Source organism: Haplochromis burtoni, unplaced genomic scaffold (assembly GCF_018398535.1).
Source record: "Haplochromis burtoni strain Fernald_Lab_line unplaced genomic scaffold, NCSU_Asbu1 Contig_95, whole genome shotgun sequence".
Classification (NCBI taxonomy): Eukaryota; Metazoa; Chordata; class Actinopteri; order Cichliformes; family Cichlidae; genus Haplochromis; species Haplochromis burtoni.
The window spans coordinates 1,848,976-1,873,787 of record NW_024582456.1 but is presented as its reverse complement, the minus strand read 5'-3'; the positions used below and the strand labels follow the sequence as shown (position 1 = coordinate 1,873,787).

Below are 24,812 nucleotides of genomic sequence, written 5' to 3'. Positions count from 1 at the left end.
CTGAAGAGAAAATGTCATATTATTATTTTTTTTTTTAAATGACCTTTTCATAGTTGGAGAAGCCACCCATGACTGCGGGGTCAACTATGCCATTGAGCATCATGGACAGTGGGTTGACGGACAGTGAGCGATCACATGCTTGCTGTTGCACAAGGTTACTCAGCTTTTCGTTGGTTTTCTCCATGGTTTCTACGGCGTTTTTCAAAGGACTGATTTCCTCCTGCACATTAAAAAGACACACATTAAAAATAAAGTGTATTTTAGGACAGATTTTAGTGAACCAAACGATGCAACGTAAGAAAACAGAGTGTGAGCATCAAGGCTTAGTCCAGTGTTCTTACCATTGAGACAGATTTGACTTCAAACCATTTGAGAATCCCTGGGAAGTGATAGGCCGTAATGTATGTTGTTCTCTCGATCCACATGGTCTATAGGGCAGAATAAATAACAATAAAATATAAAGGCTGACGTTTTCATGTCTTCATCAATCTTTGAGGTGCGGCATGTGCCTACACAGGGTTTTTTTCTGCCTTCTTTTAATTTATGAGTGTATGCTTACATATGAGTCATTGCTTTAAAGTAAATTTAAAAAGTCCTAACCGCAAATTCATTGTCTGGGTCCTTTTCACCTTTCCTGAAGGGCCTGGAATACTGGAATTGGTCCACTTCATTGGTTCTGTAATAGCTGGAAAAGAACAGGGAAGGACACCATTGAGTTAGCGCTTTGCCCAGGGAACCATAAATCCCAGGATAGCCACGGGAAAATAAATCAGCCTTTAAGTGTTCTGTTACGCACTTTAATATCTGCTCTGGAACCCCCTTGTCTTTAAACTGCTTCGGCAAAGTGAGAACAGGCTTGACAGTAAAGCACTGGATGTCTGAAGTTCAGCTAAGGATAAGACGAGGGACAATATGAAAAAGCAGAGACAACAAACACAAGTCAAACTCAGTATGGTTTTAAGAGTTTCCTTAATTGGCAAATAAAAGCAAGTGCCTTCTTATTTTTTAAAATTGTACTCCTGAGGTAAGAAAAGAACTCTCATAGTGCTGGTGCTAACATACTCTCTTAGCATGCTAATATGTGCTAACTAGCCATGGACCAAAGCTAAAGCTAAAGCTTTAATGAAGGTATCAGACAAGACATAAACATTGGTTCTCACATCTGCATTGGTCTGTGAATCTTCAGCTAGACCTGCTTTGATCTTTTGGGGGGTTGGGGTTTTTTGTTACAGAAATACAGAATAGATACAGTGAGGCAAAAAATTGTTTGCACATTCACTCTCTTAGACAAGCTTTCGTAAAATAGTTCTCCTTTTCTTTGGATTTTACTGCCTTTTGTTCTCTGTCACAACGATCCCACACTGCTTCACTAATATTGGGATATTGAGGCTGGGACTCTATATTGAGGCCAATCTATGAAGATTTTTGCACTTACTTAATTGACAGTTTATTTTAGATCATTTCCATGCTAAAAAATGATGCCGTTCCTGTTCTGATGAAACTTTTCTGCATTCATAATTTCATCAATGTTAACTAGATCCTCATAACCAAGGGCTGAAATCAAGCCCCGCAATAATGGTTCATGAGTTAGGTGGCATTTTTTTTATGCCTAAATAATTCATAGGTTAAGTAGCTTAACTAGCATTCCTCTGAAAAGGGTCAGATACAAGAACTGGACTGTAATGGGTGAAAAAGCAGCCAATTTCCAAAGAAAAAACTTTGAAAGACATCTATAAGGCCTGCAGAACTATGGCTGAAGACCACATAAAAGAAAGGAAAAGAAAAGAGAAAAAGAAAATCACAAGGAAGTCTGGCTTCTTGGAAGCAAAATATGAAGAAATAAGGGGTGGGTCACAATACTCCATGTCCAAAAATGCTGACATATGATTTAAAAGCATTTTCTTATCATTAAAGGATACACTGTCCTGGGGAGTTGCTAATGTTTTCTTCGGGGGGTGCTGTGCTGGTCATCCGCACGGCATTTGGAAACCGAGAGAGCAGCTTTAAGCTGAAGTCCTCGAGCCACTCATACTCTTTGCCTCTGTAGATGAACATTTTGTTCTGCAGCAGAAAGTGTAATTGTGTAACACATCAAATGAAAGTCAATAAGCAGCAAGAATTATGATCAACCTCATTTTCCATGATATACGAGAGGTGTGCATGTGTGATGCTGTATTTGTGCTGACATTCGCTCGTGTCATCAGAAAGCTAATAACCTTTATCGGCATTATTGCACATTGCCCCGAGACATTTTTCAAAAAGCCAGCTCACTGCATAAGCAACGGGTACATAAGGGTTTTTCCTAAGTCTCTATTTATTGAGATAGGTGTTCATTTTCTTACCCTGAGGAAGGACGGGAATCCAAGGCCATAATATCCAACAGCAAAATACTCTGGCTGCGGCCGCATCGCATGCATTATTTTCTCATAGAACTCAGCTTGTTTTTTCTGTAACACAAGCCAAACAAGATTGTAAATACAGTTCAAAGACAGTATTTTGAAATTAAACTAACAGCAGTTACAAAAATAAAACCATTTATAACAGTATTCAAAAAAAAAAATCACTGCAACAAAACTTTCATTATCTTTTACCTAATTTCAAGAAAAGACTTCTGAAGCACAAATATACAAAATGACTAACGCTGAGAGACTTTATAACTAGACTGCACATAATCAAATTAAACTCCACACTATCAGCAGACGCTGTCGGAGTGAAAATGAGCTCAGCAAAAGGTTACCGCACACACTCTCTTCTCTCCTTCCCAGAGAACCGACTGCAGCCTCGAACAAGCTGGCACATAATTCTTGTCATCACGCTCATTTAAATTAGTATTAATGAGGCCATAAACAATGAGAGTCTGCACTTTATATCAGTTGTTTTCCCTATCTGTTTATGAAGGTGACTTTCTCTGAGGTTTCAGTAATCACAGTGCTTTATTTGCAGTACTCAATTCTAAAGCATCTCTTCTTACCAGTAGCTGGCTCAGCTCCATGAAGTCAAACATGTGGCTCTCGTGCATCTTGGCCAGCTGTTTGCCCAGCTCAATGGCCTTTTCCCACATCTGAGAAGACACATGCACCACTCGGTCATAAGAGGGACTACTGTAAACATAACACAAGGTATACTTCGCCATCTGGTTCCCCCTGCTGTTCTCGGTAAAAACCCCTACCTCACAGCTTCGGGGGATAACAGTTGATGCTTCATGCACTAACTACTGAGAAGCCTAAACGCTGTCACAACTCAAGAGTCTTGTGGCTGGGTCTGTGTTTTTGTTTCTTTTGCAACTTCCTGTGAAGTTTGCCAATGTTGACTTACAGAACAGACATTCTCTGGAGTGGTTTAAGCCTCATGCTAAGACAACAGCTCACATGTAGAGCAGCTAATAATCACCTTGCCCTTGTCCAAGTAACATATAATATCCTGGAAGAGCCTCTCTTTCAGCTCCTGCTGGGTCCACACATGCTCCCCGTCTCCCCGAGGTATCAGATGAGCTGCGCAAGGTTTGTCGGACCACTGCGTTAAAGCAAATAACCATAAATAAGCATTCAGTTCACCATTTAGAAGCACACTTGAAAAAGATTAAACAGCTCAGACTTTAAAAAAAGATCTCTCTGTCAAACAAAAAAAAAAAAAAAAAAAAAGGCTTTGATGTGTCAGAGACCTCCAGTAATTCGGCATGCAGCAGCAGAGTATAGGCCGCCTCTGTGTAGTTCTCACAGTCCAGGTGCAAATCTCGCAGCTTGTACAAGTACCTGTTACAAGAGCACAGCGGTTAGACACAGCTCGCCCATTAGCCTGCAAACCAATAGGCTTTATGTCTCAATCTGACACACCTAATGTAAATGTCCTCCCTCTTCTTCTCTTTGTAGAAATTCTGCAGGAAGGAAAAAAAGAGGGAAAATTTGATGCTTTTTCTTTAAACATTTTCTTTCAAGCTATTTGCACAGGTGATTGCTTTATATTGCAAATAGCGTTACACCTTTGGTTAATATAGGCAGAGGGCATACCAGCACATTGACGGTGCAGCTCATGCGGTGCTCGGGGCTCTCATCGTGTGTGATGGTGCGGTACGCCAGTAGATTCTCCAGCAGGCTGCTCAGCAGCAGAGCCAGCTCTTCTCCTGACTGGGACAGGTATCTGTGGCGTCTGCAGTGCTCCAATAATCTACACATACCCAACAAAACAAAAGTCATTTATAGACCACTCTTCAATTGTAAAGGTAAATTTCTAGTTCATCACTTTGCTAAAGCCCGACTTTCTTTCTGACAAACACAATAAAATTTGCTTTATTATTCCAGAATGGTACATTCTGTCCCTGAGAGACATCGCTTTATTAGACACTGCTTACAATTCTAACAGGCTACCTCGCTCTTCTGGCTCCTTGAGAGCCGAATCAAAATACAATCAGAAAGGCCTTTGTATTATTTTTTGAAGCAATCCTATGTGAATCCCTTTTTGAGAAAGAATCAGTGTTTTTCATCAGTGCGGTGTACTCCTTAAACAGATTCGGGTAAAAGAAATCTTTGCTGTTTGATCTGCTCCTCTGGCTTACGTTTTCTCCAGCAGGACTTTGTACTGCTCATCCCCTCGGCCTCCCTCTACCTCTTGATCCAATTTTGTTATCAATTCATTTTCAAACTGCAAAGATGAAAAGAGAATTTAAAAAATAAATAAAGTAACCAAGGCCACCATCATACAAGCATCACAAATGTCATATTTAGCCAGGAGCAGCTTTCTCAGAATTCAAACAAAAACCACCAAAGTGGCGAACTTCTGAGGCAGATTTTCACCGTTTCAAATGTGTGTCCAGGGCTGAAGTTGTGCTCGCACTGCATCATATCAAAGAAGATTGGGATGGTGGCTTTCCTCAGTTCGGGCTCAGGCACTAATGTGACCTCCAGAATGGGTCCGACCATAGCTGGGATGAACTTCATTTTGTGGGGGCCTGAGGGACAACGAACATTATCACAGAGAAACATCATAGTGTTATTTGAGGAGGCAATAAACCACATCTTCATTCTCAACAAAGAGAGGACAAATCTAATAATGTGGCAAACAAAACAACAACAAAATATGAAGCCGGACAATAAAAAAATATTGTCTTGTTATTCCCCTTGCATTACTTGCAGGGAATGAATACACAGTTCCACAAACTCTGTGATAACAGAAGCATTACCAGATGGTCCAGCACACTCACCGAGATTATACCACATATCTCTGATCTTAAATCCAATAGTCTTCCTCATGTCTCCGTATCTGCAGCAAAATTCAATCAAAGCGTTGTTAAAATATGCTCTACAACCACAACAAAAGTGGCATAAGAGGTGTGCAAACGGGAAATGATGACATTTGCATATGATTTAAATCTTATATTTAACTGAAGAAAGGAAAACAAAAAATAGAACAAATAATTATCAGACCACATCCTACCTCGTAGTACCATATCACCCATATAGAGCAGCTCACTCGCTTCCTAAAGTATTTAAAAGTAAAACGGGAGGCAGAGCCTTCAGCTTTCAGCCACCTCTTCAGCATCCAGTTTGGATTTGGTAGATCATAAAGGGTCATCTGATTGCTGGGCCTGTATTACTGTATGGTCTGTACAATGTAAAGCACCTTTAGGCCACTGTTGCTATTATTTGCGCTATATCAATAAAATTGAATCAAAAACTCTCTTGTTCTTTTAGTTTGAGAAGCTGGCAGATAGGACCTGTGAGGTATTTGTCCAACTCCTGTAGGTACTCTGGCTTCCCACTAAAACCAGTTTGTTTAAATGGAGTGGTACATACTGTTGAATTACCAGGATACCCTTTATTTCTTAGAACTTGAGAAGAACATTAGATTTCAATTTTTTTGGTCCATTTTAGCACTATAATTTGACCCGCAGAGCCTGATTCTCCACCCGCTCCACTAACCAAATTTACCACTTCTTTAATCAATGCAACAGTGGACGTAATAGGAATGGGGTTTTCAAATGATTAATCAGTCTTTTAATGTGATGAACTTGAGTTCAGTAGCACAATGTGCCACAGGAGAACAGAAGTAATGGTTGCTAATGAGGCCCAATGTATGCCTTTGTAGATACTCCATTAAAAAATTCATAAATGATTTATGATGAATTATTCCATTAATCATTATTTGCCATTTACAAGATTTCCAATCAATTTCAGGTTACATTAGAAGAAAACAAATGTGCTTTCAAAAATAAGGACTTTTCAAAACAAAAGTGATGCCAGTCTTTTTTTTTCCTTGTATTGTGTATTAAAAATAAAAATGAAAACACATTTATTCTTCAGCATTTAATATGCTTTTCTTCCATATTTAGCCAATTATAAAACGCACTCTATTTTTGTTTACATTCTACACAACGCACAATCTGTTTGTTATTTTTAATAACCTGTCTGATGAATAGTAAATGGTCTCACTTGTTCAGTATCTTGTTTCGTTTTTCTTGAGAGAAGGACTCCAGCTGCAGCGTCTTGTGAGTGAGAAACGCCACGGTCAAATGAAAGTAGTTATTCCACAGCTGCGAGGGGAAGCAGGGTTTTCAAATATTAATACCATAATTAACCGATTTCGAGTTTGTGTTTAATAAAGAATGTAACCTCTACTGAAGCGGGAGGAGGACGAGACTAACCTGGAGTTCAAAATGCGCCTTGTCCAGGAAAAACTTGTTAAGGACGTCCGAGTACTGGTTAATGGCCCTGAGGAAGACTCCCATCTGCACCAGGTTCATGACCATCCAGTCAGCGGGGAAGACATTTCCCATGAGGTCTTTAAACATGATGAATGTCTCCATGAGGAAGTCCTTGGGTCAAAAGTACAATAAAATCATTACTGCATGGGTTTACTCTCCAGCCCTTTAAAGAAATATAATAAAACCTGCCAAAAATTCACAGCACTGCAACTACACGTCAGTCAGGCATAATGGTCCCACGGCTTAATTAAGGCCCACGGACATCCTCATCATGCGTGCTTAATCCACTGCATGAAATGTCTAGAATCAATATTCTCTTAAGGAGCAGTAAGTGGCCTGGGTGGTTTAAAGCCCATTATTGATGAGATGCTTCAGGACAAGCTGTAGCCAAGAGGGGAGGAACCAAGACACTTACAATGATATCCTGTCTCGTCTTGAAGGTGCTGATGTAGTGGGAGTAATGCATGTCGTCCATTTGTTTGAGGATCGCCGTCATGCAGGCGAGATAGTGACCCTGCCACAAGAGAGAGACAGTCAAATATCTTTAAAGTTAAAAAAAAAGACACTTTCAGCACATATTTTACATATTCAGCTATATATATAGCCATTGTTCATGTCAGTGCCATTAATATTAAAACCAATGCTGACAATGTGGTTGTCAAGGACACATTTCAGCTGTAATATGAGTGTGTCTTACAATGAGAGGAGATGATCGGTCCATGCTGATGACAGTGCGATTAACCCTGCGAAGAAGTCTCTCCATTATCAGCTGAACGTGCCCCCTGGTTGGACCCTGCGCAGACAGAACAGCTTCAGGCACCGTTACCAGCGACGTAGACGTGCTGTCACAGACTGACAGAATCCCTTTTTGTTAAACTGTTAACAGGGGCGCTTTCATTATTTTTGAAATACTCAGCTTTGACAGTGTTTGTCCCCGTGGAGATGAATGAAATTCCCTTTGCGGTGCCCACAGTATTTAATTTTAAAATAGACACACACGCGCACATACACACATAAAATATAATAACTCAATCAATTAGTGGATTGACTCACTAATTCCAGTTGTCAAGCATTTCTGTATCAGAAACTAGACATGTCTGGATTTTAGTCATATTAGAGTAAAAATTCAAGAGAAAAATTGTGGTCGTCCATTTTTTCCCCCCATTTCTGACTAACAAGTAGTTGTGGCAACTAACTGCTCCTCAGGTGGTTGAGAGTGCAACAACCTCAACCTCTGTGTGACCTCTGGTTTCCTGGTGGAATCTGTCTCTAAACCATCGCGGCCTGATTCGTGCTGACTGCAATCACTCTCAGACAAACTGGCGAAGGCTTGTAAATAATAGCAGACTGCTGCCGCACGTTCCAGCTAATCACAGTCATTCTGTTCCAATGAGCTCAGAGTTGGAACTCAACTCAACTGGTTGCCATCGGGTTGTATTCTGGTTATAATCCTTTATAAAAGAGACGCTACGTCATTTTGCAGTTGAATTGCTGTCCTGCAGCAATTATGTCCCTGTTTGTGGGGGAATGTCTGAAATCCTGTTACAAATCCACGTGGTTCTGGCTGGATTATGAATATGAATAGTTATTGTACATTTTGTGTACATGCAGAAGGCTCCAGATTTGCGATTTTTACCAGATTGCATGAAATTGACCCCATTCAGTTGCAAACTAAATTAATCAGGATTAATTTATTCTTTCTGGCAATGGAAAGAAAACTTAGAAACAATTCAAAAATACAAACAAATGTGTACAACCTATAAGAGACTGCCAGCTCTAAGGTTTTTAGCGTTTTAATGGATTCAGCTCTAAATTTACTGACACCACGTTGTCAGCTTGGCTACATTTTTGACCACAAAGCTGAGTGTAAACTCAGCAGCAGTTTGCATATCACCAAGCTACACACGAAGCCTGCTCTCTCATCTAAACAGTAAAAAGATACTGCAGTGGGATTTGTTGAATTTATTGCTTTCTACTTTATTACTCTGTCATGCTTGTGCTGAATCATCCTTTGACATAGCTCTATTTTTGGAACTCGTGAATATGGGCAGGTCGCTGGTCTGTTGTGGTCTGCTGTTTTTCTTTAGGTATAAAATAAAAGGATGAAATAATTTAATGTGTATTTTTCATATTCATCAACGTTAGAAGGGAGGCTTCACACTAGTAAATGTAGGTTTGTGGATTATCCAGACAACCTATGTGGGAAGTGATGTGACTGTCATTTTTCTTCTCACTGGAGCATCAAAGAAGGAAATTCCATTCATCTCCGGTATAATAGGGTGGGGGGGGGGGGAAGTTACTAGAGAGCAATATTTCAAAACCTAGGCAAGTAAAAGTCAAACTGGGATAACTAGATGTTCCACTTAACCATCCATCCATCCATTTTGAACAGCTTATCTTGGATAAGCACAACAGTGGCAGCAGGGTAAGCAGAGCAGCCAAGACATTCCTATCCTTAACTACATCCTCCAGCTTCTCCAGAGGATCGCAGACTCCTCCAGGTTAGATGAGATCTATAATCCCTCCAGCATGCTATGGGTCTGCCTAAGGCTTTTTTCTCCAGTTAAAAGTACTAAGATAAAATCTAAAAATAGGCTCAATTCAATCCAACTGGCTCCTTGTGATGGTAAAGAGTAGCAGTTTTTCTTTGTGATCCCCATGGATACCTAAGCTCTTTACGCTCTCTGTGGATAAATTGAATTTTGGCAGCTCGTATCGACCACCTCATTTCTGACGAGATAATTCCTACGGTAATTTGGACGTGAACCAGTAATTGCCTCACCACGTCTTTGCGGTCCAGGTTGTCCAGCACTGTGCTGAGCAGCTGGACGCAGGCCTCGTAGTCTGGTTTAGTCGAGTGGTCGTCCAGCTGCCCACTCAGCTGATCGGTAACAAGCGGCAGAAGCACATCTCGACACTCTGAGGAAACACGGCACATTTCCCGTTAATGGATCTAACCTAATAAACTTGTACGCAAGTGTAAAAGTTGTTTTTCCTCTTTCATCTCGTACGAAATGTCATCACAGGCTTTTTTTTTTGAGCCTCAAGGACTCCTACCTGGCTGCCTGAAAAGGTCACTCTCCACCATTTTACACATGCAACCAAGCTTCTGACGCACGAGCTGAGAGTCAGGAATGCTCTCGATGAACTTCGCGAGGAGAACGCTGAAAGAAAAAGAGGCAAAAGAGCAGCTGTGACAATTTTAATGCTATTCACATTTCACATCCAGTAATTATAGTCACAGAGGACTAATGAGCCGCACACACGACGGGTTGATTTTACTGCGGCAAGAATCGAGGAAAAACGCCTCCTTTGCTCAGAAGTAAATATGACAATTTGCACGTAGACAGGCAATTATCATTTCCCGCTGTGCAAACTCTCTGGAGAGTTACCTGAGCTCCACAGGATCAAACACAGTCTGGATGTCATTAATGATGCTGGGGAGGTATTTCAATATAGCCCCCTGAAAAAAAGAAAAGAATCAGTTCTCATCAGGCTGAAGACGATTTTTATTCTCTAGTCAAACAAGCTTTTTAACTGAGCTTTTTCCTCACCTCATCGAGCCCGCCAGCAAAGAGCTCACATTATTTTGCAGTTAATTTGTACAGCTTCCTCCATAACTTGTGTACAACAGTGTAACACATTTTTCACAGCTGGATTGCTGCAGTTATTGAACAGCAGCAGCAGAAAAATAGAGACCAAAAACCAAAATAATATCTTCATAAAGTCTGACCAGCTGCATTTTAGTTCCATTGTAAAGCTAGACAAATGGCTTTTTGGTTAAAAATAAATAAATAAATACAATTATAAAATGCTTCCACGTGATATATTTAGTTCCTAAACACACAAACACCTTCAATATACCTTTATCTTTACTCCCTCATCCAGCGGTCTGTCCATGAGAGAGTTGAAAGAGAGGAAGAGGGTGCGGATGGAGTTGAAGAAAGCGTCTCCGTCCTCGCTGTTCCCATAGAACCTGCAGTAAAAACACCACCATTAAAACACAAGAAGTCACCCTCCGAATGATGGAAATGCTGAGTGGATTCTTGTGTTGCAGTGCTTCTCATACCTGAGATAGAGGACTCGGGACTGTACAATAAACCTGAACAGGTACTTGAGAGCTTTGAGTGCGGCATAGAGTCTCTCAGTCAGGCCAGGCTCTTCAGCATGGCCCACATAGTAGTTAAGCACCCCGGTTAGCTTCCTGACAAAGTGAATCAGTTAGACATTAAGGTCTAAGGGGGTAATTATGGTGTGGGAGGAGAAGAAGAGCTGAAAGAATTAAAAATAAACAGCACAAGCTATTAAAAGTATAAATATAGAACGGGGACTCACACGTAAGCCAAGGTGGCGCTGAAGTGCTTGTTGATGTAGGTTTCCAAGACGGGGTTAAAGTGCTGGAATTTGATGTCGCCAATAAGAGTAATTATAAATACCTGGATAAGAGCAAAGGGAACAAGGAGGAAATAAAACTAAAGTCTGTGCAGATTAAAACAGTTCATAAAAGGTTATCATTTTATGTAAATGAAAAGTTATTCACTCCTCTAACGTTATAGAAAGGCTGTATCAAGTAGGCGCTAATGCAAACAGAGCATCACACAGTCACTACTTCACACGAAGTGCCAGGTTTTGGTAAAAAAGTATTAGTTCAAACAATCGGAAAAACATCAAGAGGCAAATGCGCTCAAAGCTGCTATGAATGGCCATATTTCATAAAGTCTGCCATCACAGACAAGAGGGAGGCATGATATGATTTAAATATAGAGATGACAACACACATTTTCATACAGCGTGTCCTAGAAGGCATTCACAGCGTTCCACTTAGCTGTTTGCACGAGAAGTGCCAGATTCAGTTATGTTACAAACGGAAGAAAACAGAGAGACGAGAAAGTTTTAACCCCGATTACTCTGTCACCATCGCACAGCCTGGGTGTGAAAGTCAGATTGCTGCTTTCAAGAGTCATAGTAATAATAAACAGTGGGATCTTGCCAATCTTGGCATAAAAAAAACAAAGTGCGTGTGTGTTTGCGGGGGTAGGGATCAATCATCTCACAAGCAGTTCTGATGGACTACACTGGGGCATTAAACGTGTTCAAAAGCCAAAAACACTGGGTGGCTTTTAAGAAGCAGGCACAGGAACTGCATTTATCATCAAGGCTGGTGATCGCAGCAACTTTCGCCCAATTTTTGTAAATTTCAGAATGAATTTAAATTTTGGAAGAAAAAAAAAAGTCTAAACTTGTAAAATCAGTTCAGTTTTATTATTATGACTCATTTCCATCCCTATGAACTGATTCAGCCTGAGAGAACCCAAACTGAAACTCAACAGTAGGATTTAACACATACTGACACTGGCTGCTGTTGCATGTAAACTTTTTTTTTTTTGTCAGCTGTCTTTGATGTGTTTTGATCAGCTGACTGAAAATGGGCATATATATACTGTACAGTTTGTTCACTGCAACAACAACAGTGCCTGTCATTGGGTAGCCAGAGGACGTTGACAGGAAGAGCTCAGCAAGACACTAATCAGGTTAAATCATTTACATTTGATTTGTTGTTTATACTGATGGGATTATGAAAAGGTTTGTTCCACACCTCTGCAATTAAGCAATGGGTTGATCCCAATTATGGAGTGTTTTAATTGTGTTTGGGCTTTTAAACTGATGAGAATCCTAATATTAGGCTATATGCAATTGTAGCTCCTGTGACTAACCAAGGCATTAAACACCGGAGTGTCAAAGGTGTCCTTTTCTGAGGTTTCCATCATGATGTTGAACAGGGCATCGAGAGTGTCCTGGAGGAACTGTGGATTAAACAAAAACCTGTTACAACAATGCCATTAAATACAGTGTTCTAAAACACTCTAGATCATTTTTGTGCATACTTTAACTATCTCGCTTCCTTCCACCTCCATGAGTCTTTGCAAAATCTGGTCAAGATCCTCAGTGTTAGACCTCCAGTTCAAAAGGCCGAGTAGATCCACTAAAGGAGAAAGGGGAGAAAACAAATGAACACACAAAAAGCAGCAGGAGCAACGTCTCCTCTGTTGCCACATCACTTAATGTAATCCACATTAAAAGGCAGAAATTTCAGCATTAATTGAATCAGAAATGCATCAGACAGCATCAACACATCAGCAAAATATTGGCAACACGGATCACTTTAATTAATTTCAAAGCCATCAGCGGGGAGGTCAAATGACAGTATGCTTAGCTATCCATCAACAAAGCTGTTTCATTTCTTAAAACACCACTTGTGACAGGACATCTTTTCATTATGACAGGCTGGAAGGGTGGCAGAAAAAATAAGAGATGAGCCAGATGGTACCATTCTGAGTGAGTTTAGTGGAGCAGGTGAGTGTGGCAAGCTGGAAGCTGTCCTTAGTCACAGGAATGACTCCTGAATGGTGGAACGGCTTTCCCGTTTGCTTCTCCTTCTCCTCCACTTCCGCCCAGGTTGCTGGCAAGGTGAGATAAACCTTTGCATCCTCTGCTTTTTTCACGTCAACCTAGGAAAAGTCAGAAACTAGGGAATGAATCATGAGGTTTCACTGATCAATGGAAATCTAATTTCATATTTATTGACTCTGGAGAGATTCATGAATAATCCATCTACCCATTGTCAGCTATTCAAGACAGGCTTTTTGCATAATTAGATAAAAGCAATAAACATTCTCTTGCTTATCTTAAAGCTCAATGAATTACCTTTAACACAGCATAAATATGTGAAAAGCATCCTGTCCTATACATCATTCCGCAACAATACCTTATAGACGATAAGATCGTGTCTGCCATCTCTCAGTGTGGTTCCGTCTCCTCTCATAAGCCGGACGAAGGCCATGCCAAAGGGCTTCTCTGACTTGTCCCTAGCTGAAGGGCACATAGGAGCATAAAGATGGGAACTCATCCAAGAACACTCACACTAGCTGTGTTTAACATGGTGGCAGCATTACACGTGGGTGTTTGTCATACAAATAAGGCACAGTCACTCACAGTCCTGGGAGGATCTGTGTCTAAACATCACCCTCAAGTGGCAGCGGCACACGTCTTCAATGGGAATCGTCACCTTGCAAGGACAAGGAAAAAAAAGGTACTGGAATTAGGAAATGTGCTAATACAGGATTATACATATGGAACAAATGCAGTTGGGAGATTTACATATAGCGCATTCAACCAATGCAGTCCCAACAGATTATTGTATAAATTGAGCCACAGCAAATCCATTTTGAAAAGAAATCTCATTAGATAACATGACGGCACAGAGCTGCTCATGTGGGTGCTTGCTGTGAGCTTACCTTCGCTGTTTCATTCCAACAAGGCTGCTTCACCTGGTAGTAAATGACAGACTTGTACTCCGTTATGCCATCATAACCGGCTCCAGGGAATATGGCTTTCTAAAGACATTAAAGGAAGAGATTAATTTACATGACAGGAACATCTTCAATGTTCTTTCTGCTGTTTTCAATTGTCTCTAACTTTTTTCTTTTTTGGTTAAAGTACAGCCAAGCACATAAATTGCTACATGTAATCAATACAGAGTTACAAAATGTCAGTTATCAGTTAGATAATGATGCAGCAATACGGATGGTCTCCCGCCAAAGGATTTTAAGAAACAATTTAGCTTGAATATTTTGGTAGATCCCTCCTTCACATCATCCACTGCCGCTTATCTGAGTTTGGGTCATAGTCGAAGCCCCAACTTCCCTCACCCAAGCCACCTCTTCCAGCTCATCTCAAGGGACACAGAGTTGTTTCCAATCCAGCTGAGAGATATAATTTCTCTGTTGAGTCCTAGCTCTGCCCTGGGGCCTCCTCCTATTAGGACTTGCCCGAAACTAGTTGGTTTCCAAGAGGCATCCTAATCAGATGCCTAATCCACCTCAACTGGCTCCTTTCAATGTCAAGGAGCAGCAGTTCTACTCCAAGTCCCTCTCAAATGACTGAACTCTAACCCTATCACTTCAGGGAGAACCCTGCCACCCTTTGAAGCAAACTCATTTATCTGCAACCTAATTTTTTCAGTCACTACCCAGAGCTCATGACCAGAGGTGAGGGTAGGAACTTAGATTGGCCAATAAGTCGTCTGCTTTGCTTTAACAACAGATTATTACAATGTCTGCTTCACTGAGGACGTGGCGCCAATCTGTTTGTCAATCTCATGCTACACTCTCCCATCACTTTTGAACAAGACAGCAAGCAACTCAAATCCTCCATTTGGGGTAGTAATTCATCCTGGTCTAGGAGTGAGCACTCCACCCTATTTTGAGTGGCCTCAGACTTTGAAGGTGTTGATTCTCATTACAACAGTTCCACACTTTGCTGCTAGTTATGAAGTTATCATGGATATCATTGGATTGGAAAGACAAGTCTCATTCTGGAGACACTCATATGGATCTTAAAAAGCTGCAGGTATTTATTAAACCAATGGGAAGAATTCTGCAAATAGCTGGAAGCAACAAAGCAAGCTTCAACTCCAAATTATTTTTTACAAAATCCACAATAGGGCATATTTATTGGTGAATCTCATCAATAATCTCTAACAGAGAGGTATGGGGCAACTTGAGTAAGTGAACTGTGCTTTCCAGTTTTTATAGACTAGTGTTTACTAAACAGAAAAAAAAACAGAACTTCTGATTGTTGATAAGTGAAATAGAACACTTTTCTATCTTTAGGGCTGTCCACAACCACGGCCACATGTATACTGTCACAATTATATGACTTATATAAAGATGCCATTCAGTAAGCTGCATTAAAATCAAATTAAATTACATTTTTTTAGTACATTTTTTTTAAATGTCATTCACTGGTCTATTTTACCTCCATGGGATTGCCTTCATCATCGTGCACACTCAGTATGACCTCTACATTTTTGGGGGTCTTCTTTTTACCACGGTCAAATTCTCCTTGTAGCAAGGTTACATAAATATCATTCCTCACGTTTCCTGGATGAGGGATAACAGACGATCAGAAGGTTGTGTTGAGAAATTTTAAAAAAAGCCCCTCACAGCTTCGTGAGCAATTAAAATGAGCATGACCGTCGTGAGAACTGCCCATCAACAAAGGCTTTAATTCACCAGGGAGGATGATTTCTGGAAAGCCCATTTTCCTGACGATAGCGGTGCTGCGGTCCACAAAGTGGGGGTAGTCCTTTCTGACTTGGGCAAGGTCCCCTGGGAGAAGCTTCATGGTCACAAACAGCCCTGCCAGCAAACATGTAAAGAAATTCAATGAGGCAGACTGCACCTTGCAGACCCCTCACACATCAATTATTTTCCTCAAAGCAAAAAAAGGTCAATTCAGAGCAACCCTCTAAAATCACAGGGGAACACACTGTCTGTGAACACTTCATTTTACCCTGGCCTTTGTGATTGACCTCCCGCGTGGCAATGACTTTGTTGAAGACAGCTGTGAGGGGCTCATTCTCTCCTATGACTCGAGAAGGGATGCGCGGAGACATGATGAGCTGCCTCTGACGGATGTAGGTTTCCATAGCTATCCTAAGAAGGAAATATAGAGGTGACAATACAATGAAAGAAAAAAAAAAAAAAAAGAATCAACTGCCAGCATCTTTGACAGGTGACAAACAAATGGACGGAAGAGCTGCGAAGGCACTGTGAGGCTTTCTGGAGTTTTTGACAACACGCACCATCTCTCCCAGATCCCTGCTGCTCTGCTCGAGTGACTACAGCAGAGAAAATCTACTTAAAATACTAGCACTACTCTAACTTTTAATAAGACAAACACCAATGTGTATAAATTTGAAATCTCTTTATAGATTTCCAAAAAAAGAATCGATCAGTTTTGATCTTTAAAGTACTTTAAAGCCCTTGACCACATTTTTAGTTTACAGTTACACTACTATGGAAGTACTCAGCGAGGTTAGCCAAACATCTTTGTATCAGAAAACAGAATCACACAGTGCCGACGCTGTAATTACACAGAAGGGAATAATCACAAAACTCTATTGTAGTGGTTTAGTAACAAGGAACAAGGAAAGCAGAAACGTGTCAGCTAAGGTTTCACTGTCAAGTTTCTGTGTGCTGCAAAAGCATATATCACATTAAATCAATGAAATGTTGTGTTTTTACTCTTCTACAATGTTGGATTAGCTTTCAGTTCTCCAACACCATGCTATGGCTAGTCTGCTCTACCTGTGACTGCAGGTTAACACAGCAGATCGGGGTGTTAATCAAGGGCCAAAACAGGCCCAGCAAAAGGTCCCAGCTGGCCCACTGGATGGCTTTTTAAGGTGTAAAATTAGCAGAGAAAGAAAATCAATGGTTTTTTTTGTTTTTTTGGAGGGGTTACTTTATTTTGCACCACAAAGCATGGTGTTACAGGCTGTTAAGGACGAGTCGCATCACGAGAGCTGTTGTCCAAACCATTAATTTAATCTGAGACAGAGGTCTGAATCATCATCACTTTTACAGCCTTCTTGCCGGCAAAGACATCACCCAAGGCTTTTACATAATGATATTAGACTAAGACAGTTAAGCCGACACACTGTGCTGACAGCAAACTGAATGTAGAAAAACTGAGACGTGTTGTTGCAACTGCATTTTTCTTGCAGCATCTCATGCTGTTTTGTAAATGGAAAGTTTATTAAATATGAACGTTTTTTTTATATATGTTAGGTTATTATTTAGTTATTCTACTTCACCAGACCAGCTCAGATTAAACTGGGCGATGTGTGTCCCAAGATTTAAGGTGAACTCTCGAGTTTGCTACAGACAGCTTGCCAAAACTGGTGATCTCAATCGGTTCCATCTCACAGCCTTTCACCACGTTCAATGCTCAGGAGAAAAATGTAACAGTGTCTCGTTGTAGTTATTTGTTTTGTTTGTTTTTTTTATCTTGTGTTCAATTAAAAATTTACTTACCCTGGTCTATTTATATTTACCTAATTGTTCGTACAGTGCGAAAACATTTACTCTGTTAATGAAATGAAAAAAAAAAAAAAAAAAAAAGCATTAACCTGTCAAGGCTGGAAAGCTTAAAACACTCAGCGGTGCAATCTTTCCTTTGTATATGTCCAAACAAAAACTAATATTTATCTGAAGGCTTGCATATTTCCTGTCAGATACAAAGCACATAGGGCCAAAGTCTTTCAAGGTAAGAAGGATGCCAAAATTGAAAATTTAAACATTTTTTTGGTCTCTACCTTCTCAAAAAGACAGAGTGATCTGTTCTAGAGTGAAAAGAAAAGAAAAACTGAGGTTAAAACTTGGTAAAATTTGTACAGAAGCCAGAAATGAGTCGAGATATTTTTGGCTCTCTTCCATCTACGATCCCTGTGAACATATGACTGTCATTGTTTATCTCCCCCCTCCCCCTCCAGTTTGTAGGTGCCCTAAAAACATGATCTTGAAGCTTTTCTTTCATTTAGAACTGCAAAAAGTGTTTTGTCCTTGAAATACAGTGTAGGAAAAGTCGAACTGCAGCCTTGGAAAAAAGAAAAAAAAGCAAACGTAATGGAACACAGTTGGCAGTAAGTATAACTCGAGAGCTATTCATGTTCTTATGAATTATTTGTGCTCAATTGAGTTGCGTTACAAAACAAGACCGAGCCTGTAAACAGCAGAAATATGACAACATTAGAGGACTCACTGCTGAAAGGGGATGAAATGCTGTTTGTCCTCGTCATCTATTTTGCCGTGGGCAATGTCTGTTATGTCCATAACTGCAATGACAAACACATTGACACATTCACAGTAAGGATGCAGACTGAAAAAGACGAGCTAATTAACTAGATTTGACAGCGTTTTCTAGTAAATGCCAAAACGACAGCAAAATGGGAATCACCTTTTTTCTGTTTTGTTTTTTAAAGAGCTCGGAAAGTTAATTAACTTATAAGTCTGGAAAGTGTATTTTCCACGTCTGAAAAAGAAACCGAGCCAGGTGTTGGATCTCGCTCACCTGTTGCCTGGCGCAGCAGAAAGCCAGCTTAGTAAGATATATTGAGCAGTCTTGATCTTGCCTTTGAATTGTTCATTTCACCCGGATCTTTTCCTAGAATGCTTTTTTTTTTTTTAACGCTTTTTCCCTGGCTAAGAATAATATGACTTCTGAGTTGAATGTTCATTCTGACTCCGGTTTCAGTCCATTTGCTGGAACACCAGAGGAAAACCATTTCCCATCAAATCCACTAATCATCTGGCCGAAAACAAAAAGACAGTTGCTAAACCAATTTTCCTCCGACTGCCTTGCCAAGGCAGAGTGAAGGCATTTTCTAGGTCAGGAAGCAGGTGTTCCCATTTCGTTTCGACACATGGATCTTTCATTTCTCCACCTCAACAAAACTATTCATGCATCTGTACCACCAGAGAGGGCTAGCTTTTTCTTTTTTTCCTTCTTAAATTGAACTTTTATACTGCTCTTACAAATATTAGGACATAAAAAAGTCCCTCACCGGCCACACCAAACGGTCTCCTAAGTCCGCCTGTTTGTTTCTTGCCCTCTTTCAGCTCCATGCTGCCCACTCTGATGATCTGGCACACCAGGAAGAGTCGCTGCCTCATCAAGTCAGTGCTGCTCAGGTCCTGGACACAGAAGACACACAAAAGATTATTTATTATGGCACTGCGAGAGATAAGGTGCATTAGGTACAAAAGGCAGTGACTCTACTTGCCAGTCATTGTGTACACACACAGGGCTGGAGCTGAGGACCAGATGGAAAATATTTCCATGATAAAGGAGTGGAGTAAAAGCTTTAAACACATCGCCTTCCCAGCATGTTTATATGCTTATTTTTCTCAAGGTTTTTACTTTTCAAAGGACCATCCACTTGTGTGCTTTGCTATAATCTTAAACTGTACACCTTGATTAATGTAGCTTTATCACACTCCAAACCACTAGCTCCTGATGGCACACATGGAGGTTAACACAGTGACTTGATTACAGAGCACCGCTTATTAACTTAAGCAGAAGCAACATAATGGAGGCGAATGCATTCAAATTTTCAATGATGTGCTGTGAGTGAGCCATTCAGTGAAACTTTTAGTAAATTAGGAGTAATCCAGGCGCTAATTGTCTTCTTTGTCACAGACTTCAGGCGGCGCTTGGATTGTTTAAATCTGAAAGAGAGGGAACGCACTGTGGTGGGTAGGGATTTGGTTACCGTGAATAGCGCTGGCAGGTTGTTGAGTTTTTCAATTTCTTTAGGCATTCCCGTACTGTCCCAGCGCACCAGGAAGTTCTCACTGCAAGAATTTAAATAAAAGTCACAGTTAGAGACGGCGTTATCTGAAACCAAAGCCAGTGATGTAAAAGCAGCATTATTTTATGTCTCACCCAATAAAATCCAAAAGTTTCCAGAAAAAAATTTCAAGTGTCTGCATATTTTAAATGCCATAATTATGAGAGCCTAGATATCCCTGTAGGCCTTACCAAACATAGGAGGATGCAGCCATCCTAAAAGAATCATCACCAGCCGGTCATTATTGGTATTTCTGTCAGGACCATTTTAGTCAAAACAAGACTGATTCCATCTGCAGTAAATTATATTTGGCGGTACAGCCCTGTTCTGGGACCTCCCCGAGAGCACACATCCCTGCATTTCCATGCACAAATATGGAAAAATGCAGGTTGGACAGCAGCGAGATGCCCTCACAGAACAGAGCATCCCACACCCATAACAATGCACATGACATCAAAGCTGCATCTACAGAGGAAGTGATTTGCAGCAACGTGGTGACCATAGAAAGCCAATGTCATTCAGGGTGGCTTTAAGCAATGCTGTCAACACGAAGCAGGTGGGTCATCTCCGTGGCAAGCCAGTGAAGTGAATACTAATAAGAATGCAGAATAACAGAATAGACCAGCATCACGGAACATGACATCCGAGCGGCATTGAGGAGAGTGAACACAAGGAAAGCGGCGGGGCCAGACGGTGTCATCGGCCGTCTGCTGCGCTGCTGTGCTGACCAGCTAGCAGGTGTGTTCACTTACATCTTCAACGAGTCCCTGGCAAAGTCTGTGGTCCCCACATGCTTCAAAAGATCCACCATCATCCCTGTGCCCAAGAAAAGCAAACCCTCATCCCTGAACGATTACCGGCCAGTTGCACTGACCTCGGTAGTAATGAAGGTGTTTGAGAGGCTGCTGAAGAACATCATCTCCTCCTCCATCCCAAACACCACAGAGCCGATGCAGTTCGCCTACCGACCCAACAGATCCACAGAGGATGCCATCGCCCATGTCCTGCACACCACTCTCAGCCACGTGGACAAGAAACAGGGTAACTATGTGCGAATGCTGTTTGTTGATTACAGTTCAGCGTTTAACACAATAGTGCCCTGCAGACTGTTCACAAAGCTCAGGGATCTGGGACTTAACAGCCGTCTGTGTGCATGGGTGTTGGACTTCCTCACTGGCAGAACTCAGGTGGTGAGGGTGGGTAGATGCGTCTCTAACAGCATCACCATCAACACAGGAGCACCTCAGGGATGTGTCCTCTCGCCACTGCTCTACTCCCTCTACACTTCAGACTGTGTGGCCACCCATGGCTCCAACACCATTGTGAAGTTTGCTGACGACACAGTGGTGTTGGGTGCCATCTCCAACAACGATGAGGCGGCCTACATGGATGAAGTGAAGAATCTGGCATCGTGGTGCCAGGACAACCACCTCCAGCTGAACGTCAGCAAGACCAAGGAGCTGGTGGTGGACTTCAGAAGGGGTCAGCACAGAGACTACAAGCCCATTATCATCAATGGAGCTCCAGTGGAGAGGGTGCAGTCCTTCAAGTATCTTGGTGTCCACATCTCCTCAGACCTGACATGGGCTGCCCACATTCAGGTCCAGACCAAAAAGGCTAGGCAGCGCCTGTATCACCTACGACAACTGAGGAAGTTCAGGGTCTCTCCAAAGATCCTCAGGATTTTCTATACAGGCGCTGTGGAGAGCATCCTCACACAGAACATGACATCGTGGTTTGGGAACAGCTGTGTGAAGGACCAAAAAGCTCTCCAGAGAGTGATCCGTACAGCAGAACGCTGCTGCAGGATTGCTCTCCCCCCGCTTCAGGACACCTACACCAGGAGATGCCGGACTAGAGCAGCGCAGATACTGAAGGACCCGTCCCATCCTGGCAACAAACTGTTCCAACTTCTGCAATCTGGTAGAAGGTTCCGCATCTTCCGAATACTGAAGAGTTTTTTTGTCCTGTATATTATATATATATGTGTTTATATATATATATATATATATATATATATATATATATATATATATATATATATATATATATACTGTATTTATATATGTGTATATATAAAATATCTGTAACTTCTGTCGGTGCTGTGCTTTTTTGGAAATCGAATTTCCCAGAGGAACCCACCCGAGGGATTAATAAAGTTCTATCTAATCTAATCTAATCTAATCTGAGTGATGCATGACAGGCTACATTTTAGGACTATCTAGGCAACCGGAATTTCAACTAGCAACCAACTGTGAAGTTCAATGCAATGCTTAACATTCGAATTACTCCGTGTGTGACGGCAGCTTCAGTGAGACAAAGCACGAGTAGCATGAAACGATGGAGGTGGGTTGTAAAGCAACTTGCAGAAACAGCAATAAGAGCTTGCAGGCCAGCAGCTTAAACAGCAAACCACGAATAATATCTGCCAGCCATCTGCTGATGTAGTGAGGCACTGAGGTCAGCTGGTCAGCCTGGGTTTTCTCGCCAAGTCTGACTTCTTTCAGGTTTAGCCCTGCCAGATCTAAAGCTATTTGTTGCACTTAAAATGTTCCATCTACAAGATCTCAACGTCTGAGCGTAAAGTGAAAACAGTGTCATTTCCACTCGTTGCGTTTGTACGTGGTGGGTCAGATATGAGCATCGGCAGTATGAGTGTTTCGAGTTTTTGCACCACTAATTTGTCTAACATTCAGTTAGCAAAATGTTTACTTTTTAAAGGTTGCTTTAATCACTTCCATTATTTATGCGGGTATAATGTCTAACACCAAATAGAGACGGTAGTTTTCTACACCAGCAAGCAGATGAATGCCTAACAACGATCAGCCTTGAGTGCTAATTTAAAGCAGAGCTGTGCTGAGTTATTTGACGATAATGCACAACCTCCAGCCATTATTACATTTGTTTTCCCCATTGCATTACATAAATAATTGCAATTCCTAATTTTTCACTTTAGCAGTTGTAGTATTGCGAGCCATTAATACTTCTTTAAAAGTTTTCTGATCAATTATATAAACATTGTGAACATTTCTATAGACTTTTAGAGGCATAGACGAGCGCAAACTATCGAACGGCAAACTTGTTTAGTTGTCGAGTTAAGAGAAAAAAACAAAAAAGACAAGCTAACCTGATGAATTCAGACTGATCCGGGTCATACAGAGACATTAGCAGCTCGGCATCTTCTCCAATGTTACACACAAAGTTTTTCAAGTTCATGAACAAGCTGTAGGTGTGCACTGTACTGAAAAGAGTCTGACGCCTCATTTCCAGGTTCTGTAGCCGTGTCTGGATGAAAACAAGGCCGGAAACAGTGAGTGGACAACAACATTAAATGAAACTGACAGCCAGTGATAGTATCAACAAATCGGAACTGTGCCTTCTCCTCTTGTATCCTGTCATCAACGCTGCGGGAGGCGGTCTCATGGGCCCGGAACAGGCTGACCGTACTAGTCCTGTCAGGATTCAGCATGTTTCCCGCTTCATCCCGCACCACCAGGTCCAGACCCAGAATCCTGAGCAAGCCAGAGGATCAACACAGCATCAAATAAGTTTACAGAAGCAATTTTAAAAGGCTCACCCATACAACCTGAGGAGATTTTACAACAATAATAGTTCCTAAAGGAAAAAAAAAAAAAAAAAGGATTCATACCGGTTTCCATAATCAATCTTTGCTGTGACTTTCTTTTTGAGCTCTACAAGGTCATCCTTGGGCAGCGTTCCTGACACTATCTGAGATCGATATTCGATGAGGCTGTAGGCCATCTGCTGCACAGTCCTGAACAAAATTGTCTTGTTCTCCTGCCAGATAAACAGGTTTTTATTATAAGTAATACCTTTCTTCAGAGGAATGAAGAGCAATGCAACTTTATAACAAAAGTGTGTCAAAGGGGTGAAAAACAGAGGTGCACAGAACTGTGTGTACTAAAGTCAAAGTGGCAGATAAAAGAAAAAAGTCTCCACATACCACATACAGCTTCTGCCATATCTGGGCCCATTCCCTCAGAGTAGCTCCGAGCTCTTGTACCAGGGGTAAATCGGCCGGAATAATTATTTCCTGCTGGCTACCAGCCACAAAAAGAGAATAGAAAGACATTGGAAAAGTGGCTCATCACTCACAGATCATGTCATATAATTTGGATAGATTCAAGTGCTTTTCTATACATGATAAATAGGTGGATGGTTTCCTTACACAGCCAAGAAAAGCATTACTGAGTCCTCACTTATGATAATTGTAAGTGCACTGCTATGTTGCTGGCAAAACACAAGGCTGGACAGCAAACCAAAAGCAGAGCAGATTATCATCAAAATGATCTGTTTACTGATATGTGATCTCACCCTATTCCCTCAACCGTAGCCTCCTTTAAGTGGATGTAGGAAGCAGGGAAAATGCCCTGAAGAAAAAGAAAAATTTCATAGTGATCAGTAAGTTACACACACACATACACACCAAGACAATGATGATAATATAGCACTATTGCCCATACCTTCTGTGATTTCCTGCGTAGAGCATAGCCCCTATACCAGCCTAAGAAGACATAAATTACCCAACAAAAACGTTACACTGAGGGATAGAGCGAGATAGGAGTGATGTCAGGAGGACAATGTAATAGACTCATTTACATTACTATGCATAACACACTGAGTGCCAGTTAGTTCAACATCTCATTTAAGTTCCTGTGTCAGCTTGCTTTAGATTAGGGGAAAGAGGGATGTGTCGGGGCCTGCTGTGTGCTTATGCTTGCTCACCTTCAAATTTCTCAAGTATGTGCACCGTGTCCCCCACTTGTAGACACAGCTCCTGTTCGCCACTGGCATCATAATTGTAGATCACTGAAGGACAAAGCAGGACTGTCTCATAATGTGAATCTTACACACACACACACACACACACACACACACACACACACACACACACACACA

At 41.3% G+C, this 24,812-nt stretch overlaps 1 protein-coding gene across 3 annotated transcripts in view; it reads right to left on the bottom strand.

Annotated features, from left to right (window-relative positions):
• The window catches only part of dock5 (dedicator of cytokinesis 5), a 38,464-nt gene that overhangs the window by 5,642 nt on the left and 8,010 nt on the right, over positions 1-24,812 (bottom strand). For 2 of the 3 annotated variants that reach the window (XM_005927001.3, XM_005927000.3), the window contains exons 2-44: positions 24,639-24,722; positions 24,377-24,417; positions 24,228-24,283; positions 23,857-23,953; positions 23,542-23,690; positions 23,269-23,404; positions 23,020-23,177; positions 19,815-19,896; positions 19,107-19,236; positions 18,305-18,377; positions 16,052-16,194; positions 15,772-15,897; positions 15,515-15,639; positions 13,993-14,091; positions 13,691-13,763; positions 13,464-13,567; positions 13,026-13,206; positions 12,583-12,680; positions 12,412-12,501; positions 11,033-11,133; positions 10,767-10,901; positions 10,562-10,673; positions 10,090-10,160; positions 9,755-9,861; positions 9,480-9,616; positions 7,395-7,490; positions 7,113-7,211; positions 6,638-6,808; positions 6,426-6,526; positions 5,198-5,256; positions 4,791-4,945; positions 4,553-4,638; positions 4,008-4,164; positions 3,834-3,874; positions 3,662-3,752; positions 3,391-3,513; positions 2,972-3,061; positions 2,343-2,447; positions 1,920-2,061; positions 797-878; positions 601-685; positions 342-428; positions 44-220 (exon numbers count right to left, since the gene is read on the bottom strand). In XM_005927001.3, the coding sequence (XP_005927063.1) occupies positions 44-220; positions 342-428; positions 601-685; positions 797-878; positions 1,920-2,061; positions 2,343-2,447; positions 2,972-3,061; positions 3,391-3,513; positions 3,662-3,752; positions 3,834-3,874; positions 4,008-4,164; positions 4,553-4,638; positions 4,791-4,945; positions 5,198-5,256; positions 6,426-6,526; positions 6,638-6,808; positions 7,113-7,211; positions 7,395-7,490; positions 9,480-9,616; positions 9,755-9,861; positions 10,090-10,160; positions 10,562-10,673; positions 10,767-10,901; positions 11,033-11,133; positions 12,412-12,501; positions 12,583-12,680; positions 13,026-13,206; positions 13,464-13,567; positions 13,691-13,763; positions 13,993-14,091; positions 15,515-15,639; positions 15,772-15,897; positions 16,052-16,194; positions 18,305-18,377; positions 19,107-19,236; positions 19,815-19,896; positions 23,020-23,177; positions 23,269-23,404; positions 23,542-23,690; positions 23,857-23,953; positions 24,228-24,283; positions 24,377-24,417; positions 24,639-24,722 (4,655 nt within the window). Of the gene's footprint in view, positions 1-43; positions 221-341; positions 429-600; positions 686-796; positions 879-1,919; positions 2,062-2,342; positions 2,448-2,971; positions 3,062-3,390; positions 3,514-3,661; positions 3,753-3,833; positions 3,875-4,007; positions 4,165-4,552; positions 4,639-4,790; positions 4,946-5,197; positions 5,257-6,425; positions 6,527-6,637; positions 6,809-7,112; positions 7,212-7,394; positions 7,491-9,479; positions 9,617-9,754; positions 9,862-10,089; positions 10,161-10,561; positions 10,674-10,766; positions 10,902-11,032; positions 11,134-12,411; positions 12,502-12,582; positions 12,681-13,025; positions 13,207-13,463; positions 13,568-13,690; positions 13,764-13,992; positions 14,092-15,514; positions 15,640-15,771; positions 15,898-16,051; positions 16,195-18,304; positions 18,378-19,106; positions 19,237-19,814; positions 19,897-23,019; positions 23,178-23,268; positions 23,405-23,541; positions 23,691-23,856; positions 23,954-24,227; positions 24,284-24,376; positions 24,418-24,638; positions 24,723-24,812 lie in introns of those variants that run through there. The other variant, XM_042222813.1, reaches the window with a different exon arrangement.